Source organism: Acipenser ruthenus, chromosome 9 (genome assembly GCF_902713425.1).
Source record: "Acipenser ruthenus chromosome 9, fAciRut3.2 maternal haplotype, whole genome shotgun sequence".
In the NCBI taxonomy this organism is placed as follows: Eukaryota; Metazoa; Chordata; class Actinopteri; order Acipenseriformes; family Acipenseridae; genus Acipenser; species Acipenser ruthenus.
In genome coordinates, this window is record NC_081197.1 from 47,477,509 (window position 1) to 47,500,168 (window position 22,660).

General features: G+C 37.8%; 1 protein-coding gene across 6 annotated transcripts in view; it reads left to right on the forward strand.

Moving 5' to 3' along the window:
• LOC117971110 (FERM and PDZ domain-containing protein 4-like) overlaps nt 1-22,660 on the forward strand; it is a 112,712-nt gene that overhangs the window by 60,211 nt on the left and 29,841 nt on the right. For all 6 annotated transcript variants that reach the window (XM_059030133.1, XM_059030131.1, XM_059030130.1 and 3 more), the window contains 2 exons: nt 8,675-8,835; nt 13,002-13,104. In XM_059030133.1, coding sequence (XP_058886116.1) covers nt 8,675-8,835; nt 13,002-13,104 — 264 coding nt within the window. The remainder of the gene's footprint in view (nt 1-8,674; nt 8,836-13,001; nt 13,105-22,660) is intronic.

A 22,660-nucleotide genomic window follows, 5' to 3' on the forward strand; every position in this document is an offset into this window, starting at 1 on the left:
TTAACTTAGGGTCGCCATGCCAGAACAAGTCTATTGCTTGAATGATGCTATTATTCTGAGTCATTTAATAATCAGCATTGGGAGAGTGGCCATCGACAGCAGGTGTGTGGCGTACTGTTAATTAAACAGCACACTTCTGTCCTTATACGAAACGTATAGTTATTATCACAGAAAATCTGTTACACTGGAAATGTAATTTGTCCAGATTTAAACAAAACTGTGGCAGGTGTTTATATTTTGTGTCCAACCTATGTATGTATATATAGGAGGCAGTGTGGTCCAGTGGTTAAAGTCCAGGGCTTGTAACCAGAAGGTCACCGGTTCAAATCTCACCTCTACCACTGACTGACTCACTGTGTGACCCTGAGCAAGTCACTTAACCTCCTTGTGCTCCATCCTGTAGATGAGATGTTAAATCAATGTCCTATTGTAAGTGACTCTGCATATAACGCACAGTTCACAGCCTACCTCTGTAAAGCACTTTGTGATGATGGCATACATGTCAACCCCTAAGAGTTCATACCAATGAGACCCCTTCTGAAAAACCTTGTGATTCATGAAAAACCTTAACCTAGAGCACTAGATTTATTTATTTTTTGCGGGGGCGGTGTTGTTGGTAACGGTGACGCAGACGGATCAAGACTTTTGCACATGGCTGACAGCTACGCCCCTGACCTAGACTTAAGGGCTATGCACACCGGGAGCGAAACAAACGACACGAATACAGCATGAGTACATAAAAAAAAAAAAAATCCACTACTGTAGCTAGTCATGAAAAGAAAATACTGCCTGCTTTTGCTCCTTTTGCGGAGACAAAATAAAATAAATAAAACAAAGAAATTGTCTGGTTACACCACACATACACACACACAAAAATGACATTTAACAGTGAATGTTTATATGTGATCTGGTTTAACATGTAAATCATTCAAAAAGAATACATCTACACATATTTCTTTGTAAACACTGAGAAAATGGGTTTGATATACTTTTTTAAATAAAATCTTCAGTTAGTGTGTTAATGTGATTATTATTATTGGTCAACATTATTAAAACAAAGAAGCGTCATTTTACAGAAATACGAAACCAGTGTGTGGCGCAGCCCGTCACTGACTAAAATTAAGGTGAAATAAAGAGAGTTAGACATACCATCAATTTCCAATTGTATTGTTATTGCTTATCATATGGCGTCTTTCTTTGCATTGTCTTATAACCACTGACACTGGCATCATAAAGAACATTACATTTTTCGACTTTAATAATTAAATTCTCATTGATGTCCATTTCTCTTTTATTTCTGTGTTACTTTCTGCGTGAACAAGACTTTAACAGTCTGACAGCCTCTCCTTCGACTGCCCAAGTCATGTCATGACATGTTTTGTACAGGAACGTAGAAGGCTTGCGCAGACAAACCGTCAGTTTGAGACAAGGCAATTCTATCTTTGGAGTAAGGGGGGGGGGGGAGTTTGCGTAGCAGCTACAGGAATATAGAATGGTGATGTACACCTCTTCATGGTGATCCCCCCCCCCAAAAAGATAAAAGGTTTCGCAGCCTTGCAAACAATGACAAACTTATGCACAAATGTGAGAATCCATTGCAAAATTGTGAAACCTTGAGCCTTCACATCCATGTGGTGGTCCACTATGAAAGGCTCTATATAAAAATAAAGATAGTGTAGTGTCGGGTCTCGCAGACCCGCTGAACGGGACTTGTTGCTATTGCAGCCTGGTTCCAACCAGGTCCGCTCTTTCCTGCCTGCAGACTCCATATAAAGCTGCAACCTGCTTGCTGACAGTGAGAGTGCTGAGAGAGTGACAGCAGCAAGAGGTAAAGACTGTTTTTGTGCTAAAACAACGGCGCCAATCCATTTCTATAAAACAACAGCATTTACAAGCGCCAATCCATTTCTACAATAAACAGCCTTTCCAGTGCCAAAGAAATCTTTAGAAGTGTTTCCTTTCTTCCAACTGGAACCCACTACACACCACCGCCACAATATTATGTTATTATTATTAAGTATGAATGCCCTACAAAGTATAAAAGAAACTGAAACTGTGCTATACAGTACATCTTATTTAATTTCTAAAAAGCTTGTTTTGGAAAATAAGACATGCAGTGCTTCGGTTTTGAAACAGAAAAAGGTTTCATATTGATATGACATTTCTGTGCCCATTTAAATGAGAACATGGGAGATGAATCAGTAATTTCACTGGAGAGCTGTCTGCAATGATTTCAGCGCCTCTTTAGTTACTTTGAGGGCTTGATCAAACACACTGTGCTCTTCAGAACAGCCATGAAAGATTATTTGTTCCTTTTCACAAGCACAGAACTTGCATCAGGATTAAAATGGCAAATTATAAACTGCCTCTTCAGGCTGCACATCTTTAATTAACCAGTGAAATGGTAAAGCACTTGGGATTTATTTTAATGAAAGGCGCTATACAAAATAAATAAATAAATAAATATTATTATTATTATTATTATTATTATTATTATTATTATTATTAAATGTTGGCACCGGAGTCAGACACACAGGATACAAAATAAATATAAATTGTCAAGGAAATAATAATAATAATAATAATAATAATAATAATAATAATAATAATAATAACGTTCTTCACTTATGATGACTTTCTGGACAGTCTTAATCAACGGCATCCTTCTGTCAATATCTAGATTCAAGGGAATACAAATGGCTTAGTTGTTATGAGATGCAGCTACACGCCAATATTCAGTAGAGCTGTAGGACCAGAATTATAAACAAGCAATTAGATTTTTAACCTCAAAGCACCCATTTACTTGCAGAAGCAGAAATAAGTTAAGGCTGATGTTTGCCAACTGAGGCTAATTTCTTAATAAAAAGTAAAAAAAAATAAAAAAAAATGCAGCTCTTCGTACAGCCAAAAGATATGTATTTTACACTGTTTAGTGCAATGAATGTTTATCCATTAGTGACAGGGTCATCAGATTATAAATTTTAGTAGTAGTATTAAAAGTGTACAACCTACACCAAATGATTTAAAAAAAAACACTGTAACATTATAAGAATTCCAATAAATCTTTACACAGGAAAATTTTACAAATGATAAACCCTTTCATCTGTTCAGGCTTTCAAGATGGAGTGCTTATTACAGACACTTCCATCCAAGCTTCTCTGGATTGAATCATCATCCCAAATGTTGATTAGAGCAAATGTTTCTTCATCACTGCTGTAATCTGGCTCATGGTGTGTCTCAATCAACAGAAATATGGCTAAACAGAATAAACAGAAAATGTTCCTTGTGGAAGTGAAACCTTCACGCAGGTGTGGCTGTTTGTTACTTCATCCACTATATGAACTCCCATCCTGAAGTGGGTTGCTGCTGACCCAGGTACGACCCGGGCACGTGGTTTCCCACTATGCGGGATTATGACCCGGGCAGCCAGAACCCAGGTCGGGACTCGGGTAGGAGTGCTAATGTGAAAGGGGTTTTAGTCTCCCATCCAGTTGGTGGTGCTGTATCCTGTTCTCTTACTGCTGTGGTGCTGGAGGTCTTGTTGACTAGTAATAGTTTTTTAGTATCGGTGTCAGCTGGGTGTTCATGGATGTCAAGTCTTAAGGTTTACCCGTGAAACTCATGGTTTTTCACAATTTTGAGAGTCTCACGGCCGTGCAATGGATCCTCAAGTTTGTGCATATTGTTTGCGAGGCTGCGAAACCTTTATGATACAGCGGTTAATCCAATACAAATAAAGCGTATATATTCCTATAGCTGTTACGCAAACTCCCCCCTTACTCCAAAGATAGAATTGCCTTCTTGTCTCAAACTGACGATTTGTCTGCGTGAGCCTTCTATGTTTCTGTACACAACATGTGATTACTCGGACAGAGTCGAAGGAGAGGCTGTCAGACTATTTCACTGTCTCGTTCACGCAGAAATTAACACAGAAATAAAAGAGAAATGGACATCAATGAGAATTTAATTATTAAATTTGAAAAATGTAATGTTCTTTATGATGCCAGTGTCAGTGGTTATAAAGACAATACAAAGAAAGATGCCATATGGTAAGCAATAACAATACAATTAGAAATTGATGGTATGTCTATCTCTCTTTATTTCTCCTTAATTTTATTCAAAGTGACGGGGTGCGCCACACACTGGTTTCGTATTTCTGTAAAATGACGCTTCTTTGTTTTAATAATGCTGTCCAATAATAATAATCGCATTCACACACACTGACGATTGTATTAAAACTGAAAATCAATAAAAAGTATATTAAACTAAGTTTCGCAGTGTTTACAAAGAAATATGTGTAGATGAATTGTTTTTGAATGATTTACATGTTAAACCAGAACACATATAAACATGCACTGACTAGGTACGTTTTTTTTTTTTTTTTTTTATGTACTCATACTGTATTCGTATTGTTTGCTTCGCTCCCGGTGTGCATAGCCCTTAAGTCTAGGTCAGTGGCATAGCTGTCAGCCATGTGCAAAAATCTTGATCCGTCACCAGCTACTAGTCATGTTATATATCAGAAACAAGATAGTTGATGAGTAAGGGTCAAAATAGAAGACAAGAACTGCAACCAATTAATGACGCGTGTTCAAGAATGATTTTGTAAGCCCCTATCTAGTTATCCTTTAAGGGGCACATTTGGAACATTAATAAAAGATTTTGTGATGGATGTCTGTTGGATTTTCAGTTCATCAAGGTGCACTTTATACATTATTGTTTTAAGGTAAGTTTTTGGAGCAGCATACTAAAAAAAAAAAAAAAAAAGCTTAAGGCTCAACTTAAACCATGTTAATCATTTTAAAATGTGAAACAGGATATGAAGCTCAGTTCAATTTTCGAAGCACTTTGAGAATTCCATGCTTTGATTTAAAACACTTGCCAATTCTATGAAATCATTTATCTTCAGTATATGCAGTGTGGGTTGATACAATCAGAGAATGGCAATTGGATTTCTCCCCCATTGTTTTAGAATAATTTGTTTTAGGCTTGATCAAATAACAGGTTAGGCAACTGAGTCAGCAATAGTTCATTTAAAACAGTAGAATCCTTTCCTCTTTTTGGCCAGATTATCCTTGCAATGCTGGGACAAGGTCATAATACAGATTTAAAAAAAAAAAAAAACTGAATTGAAAAACACTGGATCAGGAATGAATTCTCTTAATACATTAATTCTGAAGTCTTGTGAGGTGCAAGCAATCACACCATAGTATGCACCCAACATGGCATCTGTCGTGCTTTACTGCTGTGCTGTACAACAACTAAGCTGTCAAGCACATTATCACATAGAAATTAAAACTAAGCATAAGGCCATTCTGAATCATTTTCTTTTTTTTTTGTTGTCATATTCCTTCCACACAATGCCTCATGCTGTAGTAAGAATGTTGCATTGGTTGCTACCTGTACATATTTTCACTTTCAAGTATGGTGCAAATCATAGCCAAAATGCGTCGGTGAAGCCTTAAGTAAAGGGTTTCTTATTTTAAAAAGAATTCCTAAGGGTTGCAGTTTCTTTTTATATTTCTAGTGTTTTCTCTCTACACATCTCAAGGCACCTGTGAAGCAGAGTCATTTGTAACACTTTGAACTTCTGAAATTCTGAATGCCCCAGTACAGTATATTATATCCACCCCTTTTGTAATTCTCTGAATCTTTCACTGAAGTGGAAACTCAAATCAGAAATAAAAAAAAAAAAAAAACATTGAGATTAGAACTATCCTGTTGCAAATGAAATATCATACAGTGAAATCACAAAATCACAAAAAAGCAGATGCGTATCCTATAAACAGTGAAAGAACACCACTAGCAAACATTTTGTGTTGACTTATCCTGCTCATGGTGCAGTTTACTGTAATTTGCTGCCATAGAGGTAAAGCACACACTGTGATTCCCATCTGTACTATTATTTGATCTGAGACGTTTTCTGGATTCCTCAACGCATCAAAACTCACAAAAATGAAAGCCTCGATAAACACAGATTTTTTGTCATCAATAAAAAGTCTTGTTATTTTCTAAAATAAACATACACTGGGAAACTCTAAGCACATAAACTACACCTGTGTTTTTTTTCTGTGAATTGTATTATTATTATTATTATTATTATTATTATTATTATTATTATTATTATTATTATTATTATTATTTATTTCCTAGCAGACACCCTTACCCAGGGCGACATGTATGATGAGAAGCAAAGAGGAGTAATTTCCATTCTGTCCTGCGGTAACAATGGCTTGCAATAGAGCATAGACCAAAGACTATCTCTGGTAGGACTGTATGATTTAACTAGTTTCTGTCTGTGGTGCTGGTAAGAAGCAGTTAAACCCCAGCAAGGCAATCCAAAGGCAAACACATTATTATTATTGTTTAAAGTCAATTAACTTTGTTTGTAAAAAATCATTTTGTTTCCTTGTGCAGTTACAAGTAGATTGCCTAGTGTGTATTTGGTTTGTAGGCAATGTAAACAAAAAAGATGGAAAGATATACTTGACATTTAAAAAACCTTTTATGAAAAGCAAATAGAAACAAGATAAAAACACTTGTTGTTAACGAGTGAATACATTGACCACAGGGTGCAAACTTAATAGGACACAGGCTCTTACACTTTAAAGCATAGCTAAGTGTATTAGAACATAATAAAAGCATTGTAAAGCACAGGGCACCATGGCAAATCACAAATAGGTAAAGTGGTATACCACAGTGAAGTAAATTAACTAGCTGGCCACTTTATCAGGACCTGCCTATCCAATTGTATTTGGCATCCCCGGAGTTAGAGATGCAATTTAGGTTTATCATGTGAAGAGATGCAGCTGTGGGATTGTGACAGGGTAGCGTCATGGGCTAAGCTGTTACAGGCAGGAAGAGAGACTCAAGAAAGCTGCACTGAAGCTATAATTACATTCCCACACACATTATTTACACAAGCAGAGCTTTTACCCTGCCACCCCCCCCCCCCACAAGGGGGCACTATTTAATTTCCGACACCACATGTGACAGGGTAGCATTAAGAGTGTATCAAAAAGGTTCTAATAGGTTCTAATAAAATGTCTGGGCAATATATGTACCACAAGCTTGGGAAGAACTTAGTAAACTGAATTACTGTGCAAATATTGTGGTCGCTCTTCTTTGCACTCTTTCTAGAGCAGCAATATCGTTTTTGTAGCGAGGTGACCAGAACTGAACACAATATTCTAGATGAGGTCTTACTAATGCATTGTAAAGTTTTAACATTACTTCTCTTGATTTAAATTCAACACTTTTCGCTATATAGCTGAGCATTTTGTTGGCCTTTTTTATAGCTTCCGCGCATTGTCTAGATGAACACATTTCTGAGTCAACATAAACGCCTAGGTCTTTTTCATAGATCCCTTCTTCAATTTTAGTATGGCCCATATGGTATTTATAATGGACATTTTTTATTGCCTGTGTGCAGTACCTTACACATTTGTATATTACATGTCATTTGTCATGTGTCCAGTTCTGAATGCTGTCAAGATCATTTTGGTTGACCTTTACTGCTACAACAGTGTTTGCCTCTCCTCCTATTTTTGTGTCATCTGATAATTTAACAAGTTTGCTTACTATACCAGAATCGAAGCAGAGGACCAAATACTGATCCCTGTGGTACTCCACTGGTAACCCCACTCAATGGTGAGGTTTCTCCTCTAATCAGTACTTTCTGTTTTCTACATGTTAACCACTCCCTAATCCATGTGCATGCATTTCCTTGAATCCCTACTGTGTTCAGTTTGAGAATTAATCTTTTATGCAGGACTTTCTGGAAATCTAAATAAACTATGTCATATGCTTTGCAATTATTAATTGTTGGTGTTGCAGCCTCAAAAAAAAATCAAGCAGGTTAGTTAGACAGGTTAATAGTCTTGGGTGCTGAAGAAAACACAATACAACCTCAGGCAATAATCAAAATAAATAACTGGGTGATGTTTGTTTCCCTTGTTCTTTCTAAAAAACACCATTTTATCAAACTACCTTAATAATAACTTAATGTAAAAAAAACAGACATTACATTTTGCCAGATAATGAAACCAGCACTGTATGTGAATTAAAAAAATGTAATCAATAAATAACACAGAAAAGATATGATCAAACTGTGATTTTATCAAACTACATTGACTTAATGTTAAACAGATACTACATTTTGCCAGATAATTAAACCAGCAAAATAACACATAAAATATTTTTGGTTTGGAGCCATCCGTTTTCATGTGGTGTGCCAATATTGCGTAAAATGCAACATTCTTTCTTATGAAATAGGTTGTTTTATCAAGGCTTGTAACATCAAAATATTACCTAATTGTGCCCACAAAGGAAAGTATCGTTAGAAAAACAACACTACCAGCATATCCATCTCAATGACTTATGTCTTAATTTCGACTGCTTTATAATTAAGAACCTGGTCTGGTCCTGACTTTGACTATCACTGTCATGGACAACAGCACAAGCAGAGGCATTCTGGAGAACTGAATCCTTTTCAGAGGTGATTGAACTTCATCCAGCTCATCAGTATTAACAATGCTGGGGAAAGCAGGTGATTACCTACATCAGTACCGTACACCACCACGATACACAGCAGAAAATTAAGGATCCTTTAGAAATGGTGGTTAATTAAAGATACTGAAAGTTAACAGCATCTTTTGTATTTCCTTTCTTGCAGTCACATGACCCAGACCTCGTTGTTTGAAGAAGTGCAATTCGAGGGAAACCAGCTCATTCCTCCAGCCCCTCGCAAGGTGGACATGAGAAGAGACCCCGTGCTGGGATTTGGTTTCGTGGCAGGTAGTGAGAAGCCTGTGGTCGTACGCTCCGTCACACCAGGTAACACTGCACTGCAAACAATGTTCAATCCAAAATAATTGTAAAGGCTTGGTTATCACTTCTTTAATACTGTAAAATTCATCTGGACACACACTAGCAAGTATACAGTTAATGCTTTCCATGTTAATGAAAAAAACTAATTCTAATTGAATGACACAGCAGAATCCCTAGCTCAACAATAACATTGAATAGAATTTAAATTATTATACTTAAATGAATCTATTCATTTAAGAAACATATTCTCTGTTAGGTCAGAAAACACTTCAGACACCCATGGAACTAAATAGTTTCCACGACAACGAAAGAAACAATAGATCATCCATAAAGACTCGATAGATCAGTGGTTCACTGTCAGATCTGCTTTAAAGCACAATTTGCACAGTCATTTTGTAGTTTTCCCACGCTTTTTCTGTGGTTATACTTTGCATTAACGAAACATGGTTTGCCATGTTTTTTAATATTCTTTGCCACACCTCTGTGTGCTTTACAATGCTTATGCATTACCAAGTTTTCACTATGCCTTATTACACTTTACTATGTTTTTACTATGGGAAATAAGAGTAAGGAACTGTATACAGTACACACTAACAGTATACAGGTGTTCACAGGGGACAGCAATTTTACACTGCTTTCCTCAGCACTGGAACCACAGTGGCGACGTTAGGAATTTTGCTCAGGTAAGAAGGGGTTTGAGAGCAGTGCCAGGTGTTCCACTTTCTTCAATGTTTGATAAACCCTTTAGCCTAATTCCAGGTGTTCTGGAGGTTATTGTGAAGAAGTATGCATACTAATCCAGGATCTGGATGATGTCAGCGGAAGTGGATTATTATTATTTATTTATTAGCAGTTGTTATACATTATCACAATACAAAGTATCACATTGCAAAATATCACATTACACAATATCACCTTACAGATAAGAGCAGTTATAAGGTACAGTAGCGAATTTGACAAAGAGTAGTTTGTACACTCTCAAAGACTCAAAGAAAATAAAACATCCAGGTTTACTGACAAAAACAGTAGATACTAGATGCTAAAAGAAGAACATCTGAAAGCTGAGGCTGATATTTTGGAGAGGGCTCAAGGTTAATTCCTTAATTCATCCTGCCTCCATACATTTATATAAATGTCCAGACAATGCACCTGAAATAAAATACTTTTAAAATTACCGATAAATTAAAAGGAGTATTCAGAAATATATTTTGGCAGTCATATTTTATTCAGCAAACAGAAAATCTATATTTGCTACCATGTTTGGCAGGGCTTAACAGTGCTGTCTCATGCATTCTTCATAGGGCTTACACATACTTTTAAGAACTGTAGCTACTCTTGACTGAAACTAGAATTAGAATCAAAATGATTAGCAAAATATTTTAGCTGTTTATATGTTTTTATTGGCATTAATGTTACCACTACAGTAAGGAATTGTACATTTATTACTTATCAATGTGTATTTGTGCACAAGGCAACATTCTTAACAGAATTAAAGTGTAGTTGCTGCTGTTCGGTTTTAAATAGAAAGTGACTTCTAATCATTCGAATATATAAAAAATTCATTAAGCGATAGTGCCTGTCGATGAAGGCTGGACTGGAGTTATGCGTTCCGAGCTATTTGAAAACCCTTTTTCTCATTATTTTCTTTAAAAAAAAAAAACACTTTAATGTCTAGCTGTACCTTGAACTTGTAATGATTTGTCGGGTAACCTTCTGCTGAGAAAAGTTTTAGGAAAATAGTTCCAAAAATGTTCACAAAGGATCACAGACATATAAATAGAGAAAAAAAAAAAATTATACAAATAACTTTTTTTTTGTCAGAGCTGCTCATAGTTTATCTGGATAGTGCCAGATATCTGAAACAATATTACTGAATTGTCTGTGTCTCGGTTTGTTGTTGTTGAAAGATGCTGAGCTCTAGTCGAGCTGACAGGCTGTGATTGGCTGATTCGGCAGTTGCGGGTATAGTTGCAAAGTATTGATTGGCTGGTTTTAGAGGATAAGAATTTAGACTATTTATGTCTGTTTAGTATTTGCTGTCCAATAGACATGAACTGAGCTTTCATTATGGCAAGTTAAGATTCACAGTTGATGTAGTGACATTCCAGCAGGCTACTGTCTATTAGAAGCTCATTAGAGCTGGAAGCTGATTGGCTGATGATACTGAATCATTTTCTAATATCTGTTAGAAGCCCACAACTGCTGGAAGCTGAATAGCAGACTGTACTGCTACATGTTTTAAGTTGTAAACAGCAATTCAAGTGCTCTCCCCACCACCAGCTTTTGTAAAACATGAATGTGGTAAAAAAAAAAAAAAAAAAGTAATAAGGCTGACCGTGACAAAAGATTGCTGTGTTCAGTATATTTTAAAAATATTTTAAAAAGAAGCACACCATCAAAAATGGACTTCAATAAACTTTTCACATTGCTGGTGCTTCAGCATTCCTTCCCGCTTAGAAAGAGAGGGAGATGAGAATTATTTTTTACTAGTTGAATTCCCATTTTAAGATAAAACTACAGCCTGTGCATCATTCCAGATACCCTCTGTATCTACATTTTCAACTGGCAGTGCATGCCTGAAATTAACTTATCAAAGGGACTTTGATTATATATATATATATATATATATATATATATATATATATATATATATATATATATATATATATATATGTGGTTTGAGTTGTTTTGTTTAAGGTGTGGTGACCCCAGCCCTGAGTCTATGTTGCCATGGTAGATAGAATGTCCTCTGGTGTTCCGTGATACATGTTGGAATGCCACAGTGTCCATTAAAATCTTTCTTTCTGTATTTAACAAGGTTACTCAGTACTTTCTTGGAATACCTGTAATATCAGGTACAATAGTGCAAGTAATCTGACAGTGTCCTGCTTCTCAATTTGCAGTTATGCCATATTTATCATCATAGCTGACGTGAAAGACAACATATAAGAATATAAGAACATAAGAAAGTTTACAAACGAGAGGAGGCCATTCAGCCCATCTTGCTCGTTTGGTTGTTAGTAGCTTATTGATCCCAGAATCTCATCAAGCAGCTTCTTGAAGGATCCCAGGGTGTCAGCTTCAACAACATTACTGGGGAGTTGGTTCCATACCCTCACAATTCTCTGTGTAAAAAAGTGCCTCCTATTTTCTTTTCTGAATGCCCCTTTATCTAATCTCCATTTGTGACCCCTGGTCCTTGTTTCTTTTTTCAGGTCAAAGAAGTCCCCTGGGTCGACATTGTCTATACCTTTTAGGATTTTGAATGCTTGAATCTGATCACCGCGTAGTCTTCTTTGTTCAAGACTGAATAGATTCAATTCTTTTGGCCTGTCTGCATACGACATGCCTTTTAAACCCGGGATAATTCTGGTCGCTCTTCTTTGCACTCTATATATCCGAGCATCTTGTTGGCCTTTTTTATAGCTTCCCCACATTGTCTAGATGAAGACATTTCTGAGTCAACATAAACTCCTAGGTCTTTTTCATAGATCCCTTCTTCAATTTCAGTATCTCCCATATGATATTTATAATGCACATTTTTATTGCCTGCGTGCAATACTTTACACTTTTCTCTATTAAATGTCATTTGCCATGTGTCTGCCCAGTTCTGAATGCTGTCTAGATCATTTTGAATGACCTTTGCTGCTGCAACAGTGTTTGCCACTCCTCCTATTTTTGTGTCGTCTGCAAATTGAACAAGTTTGCTTACTATACCAGAATCAAAATAATTAATGTAGATTAGGAATAGCAGAGGACCTAATACTGATCCCTGTGGTACACTTTTGGTTACCTCGCTCCATTTTGAGGGAGCTGCCGTTCCCTGCAGCTCCTTAGTGACTCCACATAAACAACAACATCAGAAAATGAATTTAAGGGGGATGCATTTATAACTTTTTCTGTAACCCTAGATAAAGCTTAGCAAACCACTGCTAGACCCATTTGACTCCCTCTGTCCGTCCTTAACTTAGGGTCACTAAGACAGTGACGTGTATATCAATTAGATCTCTTAGGCTGATCTCTGACCCTATAACTACATTGAAGGTAAAAATGTCTACGATATTTCTCTGTGCATGTGCTTTTTTCTGTTGTCAGTAAAATATTTATCTTTCTCTGTGACGCTTTTGATCGATGCAACACTAAACAGTGTTTTTTTTATTATTTTTCTTCAGGGGGCCCCTCTGAAGGCAAACTTGTACCAGGCGATCAGATCATCATGATAAACGACGAGCCTGTCAGCACAGCTGCTAGGGAGAGAGTCATTGACCTCGTAAGGTAACAGCTTTCCTTCCACCTTTGTTTGGTTTGTGATATTCTGAGCACCATGGCTAAATTACTGGTAAAAAAAAGCCACTGGGAGACAGACAGTGACTTCTTTGTGATGAATAGATTAGTTTGGCTTTAAGAAGCTTTAGTCATTCTACTCAAATGATGAAGGATTGAAAAAAAATTAATCTTCAAAGCTACAGTCCAGAGTATCTTTTTTTTGTTGTTGTTGCTGTGTGAACACTTTGACTGCAACCACACATTTTATGTTTTGCTGAATGTTACTGCTGAACCACTAGCCTCTTTTGTTTGCTCTACAGTTATTTCACTATATGCGCTGATATGTTGAAAAAGCAGGAACTACAGAATAACTAATAACACCTAAACGCTACCAGAAGAATATAACAGGATGTGGCCATGTTACTAGAAACTATTAGCTAATACATTTCCTATGGCAATATTACTGTACACAAAGATGAACCGAAAGACCAAGAGCTGTTGTCTGTTAATTGGTTTGTTGTAGAGTGGGTAGAAGCAATGATTTATTGGCATTTGAGATAGGTGCCTGTCTGACTAGCCAGAAAGAATCTATGCCCCTAACACATGGGTGTTAAACTCCAGTCCTCGAGGGCTGCAGGGTCTTCTGGTTTTCATTCCAACTTAAGCTCTCAATTAACATAATTGATCAAATTATTTGTTGAATTTGACATATTTAATATTTTTCAAGGTCTTTTACAGTTGATGGTTTTAAAAATTAACTTGAGTCAAGGTACACTACTTGTGAAACCTTTTGAGGCCTGAAGAGAAGTGTTAAATGTGTCCAGTTAATCAAATAATTAGACCAATTAAGTAACAGAGAGCTCGGGTGGAACGAAAGCCAGAAGACACTGCGGTGCTCCAGGAACTGAGGTTGACACCCCTGCCCTAACAGCAACTGCAACCAGTTTAATCAAGGGCATAGCAGTGTCAACAGGAAACATCTATAACTTTCATTGTTCCTGTTGACCCTACTGGGCCATGTCACGAATCTCTGCTGCCTCTAACTGGTGTTAGGGGATATCCAGCCTCCCAAGCATGGGTAACATTACTCCATGAGACAGGAGACAAGTGCGTCCCTTGTGCAGGGACCTTGTATCTTAGGTTGTGCTGAATAACATCAGATTTACATGCTATAACAAACTGTAGGGTATTAGTTCCCCCTTGATATAAGTTCCAGCCTGAGGTTGACATTTAGATGTACTGTAGTTGGTTTTGATTACTCGAGCAGCGTTGGACTGGGCATTACTGTACAGTTGGGGTTGTTGTGAAGTCGTTTAACAGCATTGTAGAATTACTTTCGGAAATCCAAAGCACTCGAGGACATGGAACCCAAAGTTAAGATTGAAGCTATTGGATTATTGAAGCAGCTGTCAGCTGTAGACTTCAAATTCATTGCACACATGGTGCAAAAAATGTTGAGTATACTGGACACTCCAAACAAAATGCTTCAGGGAGAAAAAAGCAATCTTCTTTCTGCCTTAGAGGTCGTTCGTTGTGCTTCAGAGTGTATTGCGAAACTGCGTTGTGATGCAGTTTTTAACAATCTGCTGAATGACAGTGGTGAAACAACTGTGCCATGCAAGAAACAGAGCAAGCACCTTGAAGCAAGGGCGTAGGTTTGGTATGAACATTGGTGGGGACACAATTTTTTAGGGGGGCAGAGTCACGGTCGCTACGGGGGTTCGGGGGCATGCCCCCCCGGGAAGAAATTTTTTAGGAGACAGCTGTTAAATGGTAACTTCTGGTGGCTTGAAATGAATGCTGGACATGAATTGAGGACAATCTGATTGACATGAAGTTGGCTGGTATACACTTAAAACACTAGGATAAAGTGGCCGTCCTGGAAGCTGGTTTGACATCCCTGCTATAGAATTACTAATAACCTGAATTATAACCTTACTGTAAGCTACCAATACCCCTGCCGCTACAAGCATGCGCACATGCACGCTCACGTGCTCTGCCTGTCTCTCCTGTGTCTGTGCTGCTGCTCGTACCTGGGTGCACTGCTTCATTCACCTGATAAAATAATAAATTAATGCATGCCATATAGAGAGAAAATATATGGCTATGCTAACTTTATTTGCTGAGTATTACTATACAGCATTAGCCTACTATCATATCACAATGTGCCTCAAACAATAATATATCTCAAAACTGAGTCTAACACTTTCACTGTTATAATCACTAAGCCATTACAGACCTCACCTGCGACCCTGTTGCTCCACCTGCCTCTGTACTGCTTTTACCAGGTTGCACTGCTTCACTCGCCTGATAAAATGATAAATTGATGCATGCTGTTTAGAGAGAAAGTATGACTCTGCTAACTTCATTAGTAAATTATTTTTACATTTGCTATGAGAATCATTATCAATTGTGTTTATTACTTTAATAACATCTTCCTACTTACACTTTGACTTTTTGTAAAAAAAACTTCCTTATGTCCATCTTTCTTTTTTTGGCTGCTATTATGCTTTAGTCACCTAAAGCCAAATTGAAGTGATTAGCTAACGTTAGTTGGTTGACGATATCAAAACATGCTCACGCACACTCACACTCTCTCTCTGTCACACACACACATAATGATTAGCTGTGAAACAAGCTAGCTAGCCACCAAGGACGCTGGGTTAGCAGCTAGCAATGGGTCGCTAACGTAATAAACCTACTTACCTACCCATTAGGTAGGTAGGTAGGTTTATTCACTCAAACTATGTTGCTGACGAGCTGACAATACCTTCAGCCCCGGCACCTGGCTTTCATTCAGTCAGTGGCTCACACTCATATCAGACTGACCGGCAAGTGGCAACTTCAGATGAGCGTCTTTCCAGAGTCCAGCCCAAGCCAGCGGGTATCAACCTTTTTTTTACTCACGCCCCACTGAAATTTATTTGTATATCTGTCGTCGTCGTCCCCCGTTTAATTTGACTTTTTAATATATATTTTTTATTACTGCATACATAATATAGTGCATTTATTTAGCCGCCTGGATAGTCACACTGTCCGTTCAATCAAATATATAGTTCGTGTTCGCTTTTTACAACACGATACAAAAATATCTAGCAAGGAGTAAATTAGTTACAAATGGAGGAAGGAGGAGGATACAAACACAAACTAAATATCGAATTAAACTGATTATATTTATTCTTATTTTTTTTAATAAATGTGAAAATTGTGGCACAATATACACCATTTAAGAATGACTAGAATTATTTTTTAATTTAAACCCGGATATTTACCTTTCAAATTAGCGGGGGGTTTTTTTGTTTGTTTTTTGGAGGAGGGAGGAGTAACGAGGGGAGCCTTGAGAGAGTTAACCCTTTGTGGAGCAGATACAATGACTTGACAAAAGACGTTTCAGATTTATCAAAATTATTGGTAGGGACAATTCATCATGTCCCTAGCTAAATCTACGCCGGTGCCTTGAAGACTTTGTGGTTGAGGGATGTGTTGGTCAGCCAGGTGGTGAAGCTGATAATGAACGTGAGCTCAAGTTTTATGGTGTGCTGGATGCCGTACTAGTTGAACTGTCGGCTCGTTTTAATGAACGTAATACTAAACTAATTTCAGCGCTACAGGCTGCCAACCACAATAGCCCAACGTTTCTACAACTTGCTAATTTGCAACCCTTAGTTAATTTAATCAAGATGGACATTGTTGAATCTGAATTGCTAGTTGATCGTCAGTTTCTACAGAAGCAGATTAAGTCAAACGAAAATGAAATGTGGACGACCCAGTCTGTGCTGAAAACGTTTCACAACGCCCTTGAAGCGATGCCAAGTGTTAAGACAGTGCTACGACTTGCTTTGACTTCTGGGGCTTCTACTGCTATGAGTGAAAACTCATTTTCTACCCTTTCCAACGTACTGACAACACACAGAAGGAGCATGCTTCACAATCGCAAAGCGCACCTCATACAGTTGGCATACAAGGATTTGACCCTCAAGTTCCGTGGCGAATGGAAAGAAGTATTAATGAAAAAGTTCAATGCAAAATGGAAGCAGAGATTGCAGCTTTACTGAAGTTATGTTTTACATTTAATCGATATGCTTTTCTGTTATAGATTTTCTGTTGATTTGCTTATTCAGTTGTTATATGAACAGTTATTTGCTTAGTTAGCTGTTATTTGATAATAGGTGCATATAGTGAGTAGCATTGTAAAGCACTTGAGTTTTATTATTATTTCTGTCACTCTTATATTTAAATACCGTTACAATGTGTCAGTTCGTATATTATATGTGGTTTGTACATATGCCCACTCACAGAACACATGGTGCCCCCCCTCTGTGTAATTCCTGGAGCCGGGCTTGCGCAAAATGAAATCAAAATGTTACTCTGGCAAAGTGGTTAACTGTGTGCAGTGAAGGTAATGCAGCAGTGATCAAAAAACAGACAGACAACGATAATCCAGGTGCAATGTTGTTTAATGTTTTTTAAATCCAATGGCCTGATGGCAAACAACTGTAAATAATAACAATGTTGATGAAGCAATACAGCAGCATATATTGCTTATTTATAACCCGTGGGTTGGCCCCAAAATAATAACAGTCCCGTTTCAGTTCACTCACACGTAACACATACACAAACACAAACACCAGTGAGTGCTCTAGTGCTCGTGGTGAATACAGTTATGGTGATGGTTTAGTGTTGGCCTTTGGTGACAGCTCCGGATCGTGTTAGCCATCTAAATAACAACAAACAGTATTTAATAATGACAGAACAAAACACTCACGATTATCACAGCACAGTTCTCCTTTTTTACTTACCAGTTTTAACCATTCACAAAGGAACAGATCACATCACTACGTCCCCTTAATTACCGTCAACCATGGCCCCTTTGTCAACGAGTGCAGCCGCTCTTCCAATCCACGAATGCCACATCGTTTCCCTTCCGGGTCGATGATTTAGTGTAGTGTAGTTCTACCCCCTTTCTAGATGGCCGACTTCTGCCTAACCCTGGGAATGAACTGTCGGGCCATCCAGGCCAGGGTACTCTGTTCCCTTTACACAGTGCCCTCGCAGGTCAGGAGGGAGATCTAACACCAAGAATCATTCGATCTCTGTCACAGTTACCCATGCACAAAACTGCGTAAAACGTAAAAGGCAATGCAATTTAGCAAAAGATTTAAAAAACAACACCCGTTTCCAGAATTAAAACAGTATCCAAAGTCAGTATTCAAAATTGCAGATTATAGTGCTGATAAGGCCCTAATGTCACAGTTCACTTGCAAATGAAAGCGAGAAAAAAACAAAAAAACAAATACGGGCTGTGACGGATGAACAAGTCCATTGTAACATTGTACAGGCTTTGTATCAGAAAAACTGGTGACAGAGTTGGAAATCACGTGTGACGGGTAAGTGCATTATTTTGTTACATATATATATAATGGGGACTGATTTTATTATAAATAAGGACGGTAAAACGCAACTGTCGTGTATCTGGGTAACATAACAAAACAACAATAATAACATTCATTAGTCAAAGCAACTTCTGTATAATTAACTGTAAGAGATTCTCTTATCTTAAAACTGTAGGTTGCATGGTTTACCATACACAAAAACAAACAAGAAATACACATTAAGAAATATCTGATTCTACATCTAAGCTATTCTCCACTAGTATGTGCAACACTAACTCCTATAGTATTACCTGTAAGACATTCTCTAAAATGACTTTCACAATGAATACCACAAGTTAACAAAATTATAATAGGATTTCTTTCATAGGTTCCTAAGGGCAAATCACACTGTACTGGATGCAATCAAAAGAAATACCTTAAATATTCCTAAAACAGTATTTAAACTAACATTTATAGGGTAAGATATGTGTTATCTAATCACATACATGCATAGATTTTTACTCTATATCATGGTTCACCTCTCTTCTTAGGTAACCCTAGTAAACATTAACCATATGCAATACTTGGGTGAAGTTTCTGTTATACAGTTAGCATCTTAAGTAAAGCAGTAAGGACTTCTTCAGGCAGCAAGGCTGGGCTCCTTCGAGGTGCAATTTGAAGAACATGTTACGACACCAAGAGCTTGGAATCCATTTCTGAAGACAAGGTGCAGTGGTACAACTAAACATCTTGGCAGTCATTTTGAAGACTTTTAGTTAAAATTTTAGTTGCTAAATGTGACAGGATAGCATCATGGCCAAGGCTGGTTACCGACAGGAAGTAAACCCAGAGAAAGAAAGCTGCACTGGTATGCGCAAAGAGCACTTTAATTAACAAAACACAAAATAAACACAAACAAATAAACACGGCACAGGGGACAAAATAAAAGGTTCAAACAAAATAAGCAAGTGTATTCTGGGCATTCGTCTTCACTACACAGTTACAAACTCACCACCGAAGAAAGGATTTAGCTTCCCTAATATACATGTGGCCATTCCCCAATTAGCACTCAATTACTTAACGTGATTGTTGGCAGGGATAGATTTAACCCCACCGCTGCCAAACTTACATTAAAAACAAATCAATCTTTATTTACACCCCCCCCCCCTCCACCACCCCACCACCACCCCACCACCACCACCACTACCCCACCACCACCCCACCACCACCACCACCCCACCACCACCACTACCCCACCACCATCACTACCACACACATACACACTATTTACACATCTGCCACACTAAAATTCCTGTTGTGTGGGATTTTGGAACATAAGAGGCCAGAGAGAGTGTTTCTGATTGGCTGGTCATATCAGAGTTAACTCTTCCTTTGAAGTCAAGGTGTTAAGCACTATCTTCTAGTGTCTATATGAATTTCAGAATTATTTTCTTAAAATCCGTGCTTGTGACATTTTAAGGAAATAAAAATTGCCACATCACTGTTCAACACTGGCAGATCAGAGTTTAGTTTGTTTTCGATATTTTTAATGATATCTTATTTTTTACTGATTTGTGTGGTTCGGGATATCTTTATTTAGTCTCAGTGTTTTGGTTTTTTTAATTCCAATAGTCTTCTGTATTATTTATTTTGTTTGAAGTCTTTTAATTTCCAAACTATCTTTTCCATTTGCTAGTTATATCAACCCTTCTAGGACCTCTGAGAGGCCAGGAAGTCTGGGCTGTTACCTAATTTGCCAAAATATCTTCCTTTGATATGTCAAGGTTTACATGTTGCTGTAGATTCTGAGTAAATGACATTGATTAATTGTTGGAAAACCAGTCAGAGTGTCTCAGAACCCACAGTAATAACTCAGATTACTCATCTGTCTGTATTGTTAAAATAAGCCAATGTGACCTACAGGATATAAGAGCTGGGACTAATATTCAGATAGTCAGACAAACACTACCTCAAGTGTGTTCTGAGGCAAAAATAACCATGTTAATATTTGTTTCTGTAGCTTAAAATGACTGTATAAAAAAGATGTCGTGCAAAGGAAAACTACTGTTTCTTTTCCTTGTTCATAAAGAGAATTGATGGGATACCACATTTAATTTAGTCCTGAGTGTAACTTAAGAACTCATAAAATAATGTATTTGATGAAGTCTAAAAAGGCTTCACCCTTTACAAAAAAATTGGATTTAAACAGGTCTAATCCTAAAACCAGTATAGATTACCTGCTTGGTTGCCTTTTATTAGGATGGAGTGTGGTTGCTAATTGTTGCAGGTTGCAGAACATGATCGATGCAGCTCTGTTCTATATGACAGATCTTTTAATCATGTTGTGCTGCTAAATGTCATCTGTCTGTAACATGTAATTAATTCTATCTACAGGATTCAGGGTTATTGCTGATGTTTAAGTAGGTACCTGTAAAAAGGGGATTGTGGGTATCCAGTGACATAAGATAAAGACACAGGAATTAACATTTCAACGTAGAAGGTGTGCCCAAGATTTATTTACAATATTTACAGACTAGCGGTAGCAGATGTAGTTACAGGTTGCTGTCGCTAGGGTAACAGCAATGGCTGCACCTAGAGCAGGGTAGAGCAGAGCAAACCACATGACTGTACCAGCGATGGTACAGTTCACAGGCGCATATACACAAACGGGAGAGTAAACAAAAGACAAACATGCTAAATAAAACACAGTACACACTCTACAACCTAATACACCCTCCATATACTGTGGCAGGATTTAAAATTCCATAACTAAACACTACTCCAATTACCAAAGTGCAATTTGTCAAATTTCCATTACTCATGTGCCACCATGCAAATGTAGCCATTTAAAACTTTGTATTAGTATTCTAAATAACTAAAAGGAAAGGACAATGTACGCTTATAAGAATTTTTTTTTTTTTTAAGCACTCAACAAGTAATTACATAACCTTGACCGCTTAATGCACTCCTGTAGGAAGTGTATTTTTACCTCAAGAATAACTGAGCATGGAATGTACATATTTTAAAATGCTCTGATTTGCAGTACAGCTGTTCAATTGGGTTAACCCACTCTGTGATATTTTATGTTCCGTTACCAAACAACCGCTGACCCACCCAATCTCAACAGAAACAACGGGCAGCTGTTCTTCTGAGGCAGCTTCTCATAACTAATTCCTTTGGTTTTGAGAAGATTGTGTAAGGCTTTGTGGCAAAGTGGTTTGCAGTGTGCAGGTGTAGAGGTGATGCAGTGATCAGTAATAGCAAGCCAACAACAGTTCAATGGTGAAAAACGAAGCTTTATTATTTGCTTAAATAATAATACTGGCTATACACAGCAATATGTAAAGCCAGTCAAACCACGGGGTTCAGTCCCAAAATAATAATAACACACACTTTAAAACACCTACACAATCACCAGTCCAGCAGTGAGTGCTCCGTGTGCAAGTGGTGTTGTGAATACATGAAACAGTGATAACAGTGGTGCAGTGCAGTCCAGGTTTGATGCTGGCTTAACAGCGACAGCTCCTGGACATTTAGCCATCTACAATGACAAATGAGAACAGTTAAATAGACAGACAAGACAACACTTTTTATTCCTCCCGGTTGTTTCGTAACCATAACAGAGGAACAGATTGCTTGGCCACATTCCCTGATATACCTTCAGTCACGCCCCCTTTGGTAGAGAGTGCAATCACGTATACTCCAGTCCATGACTGACACATCATCTACCGTATTAAGGCGGTGACTTCTGGTATTGTGACTGCGCCCCCTTTCTGGATGGCCGACTTCCGACTGACCCTGGAACGAACTGCCGAACCATCCAGTTCTGGGCTCACTGTTCCTGTTGTACAGTGCCCTCACAGGTCGGGAGGGAGATTGTTGACTAGGATTAATTCGCTCTCTGTCACAAGCTTGTGTATCAATTGTCGATACACAATAAGTGGGTTCAAAAGGCATTATTGGGAGAGTACACAGTATGACGTGTACAGAGCAAAGGGATACTGCAGCTGTTTAGTCTTACTTCCTGTATCCCCTACATAAAGTTCAACCCCCAATCAATATACGGGAACCCTAACTGTCGAAATCTAAACGTGCATTAATTCAAACCTGTAATTTAAAGGTGAAGACACACATTTCAAACCTAGTATAACCAAAACAAATTACGATTTCTGGTTGCTTCTCTTAATTTTTCT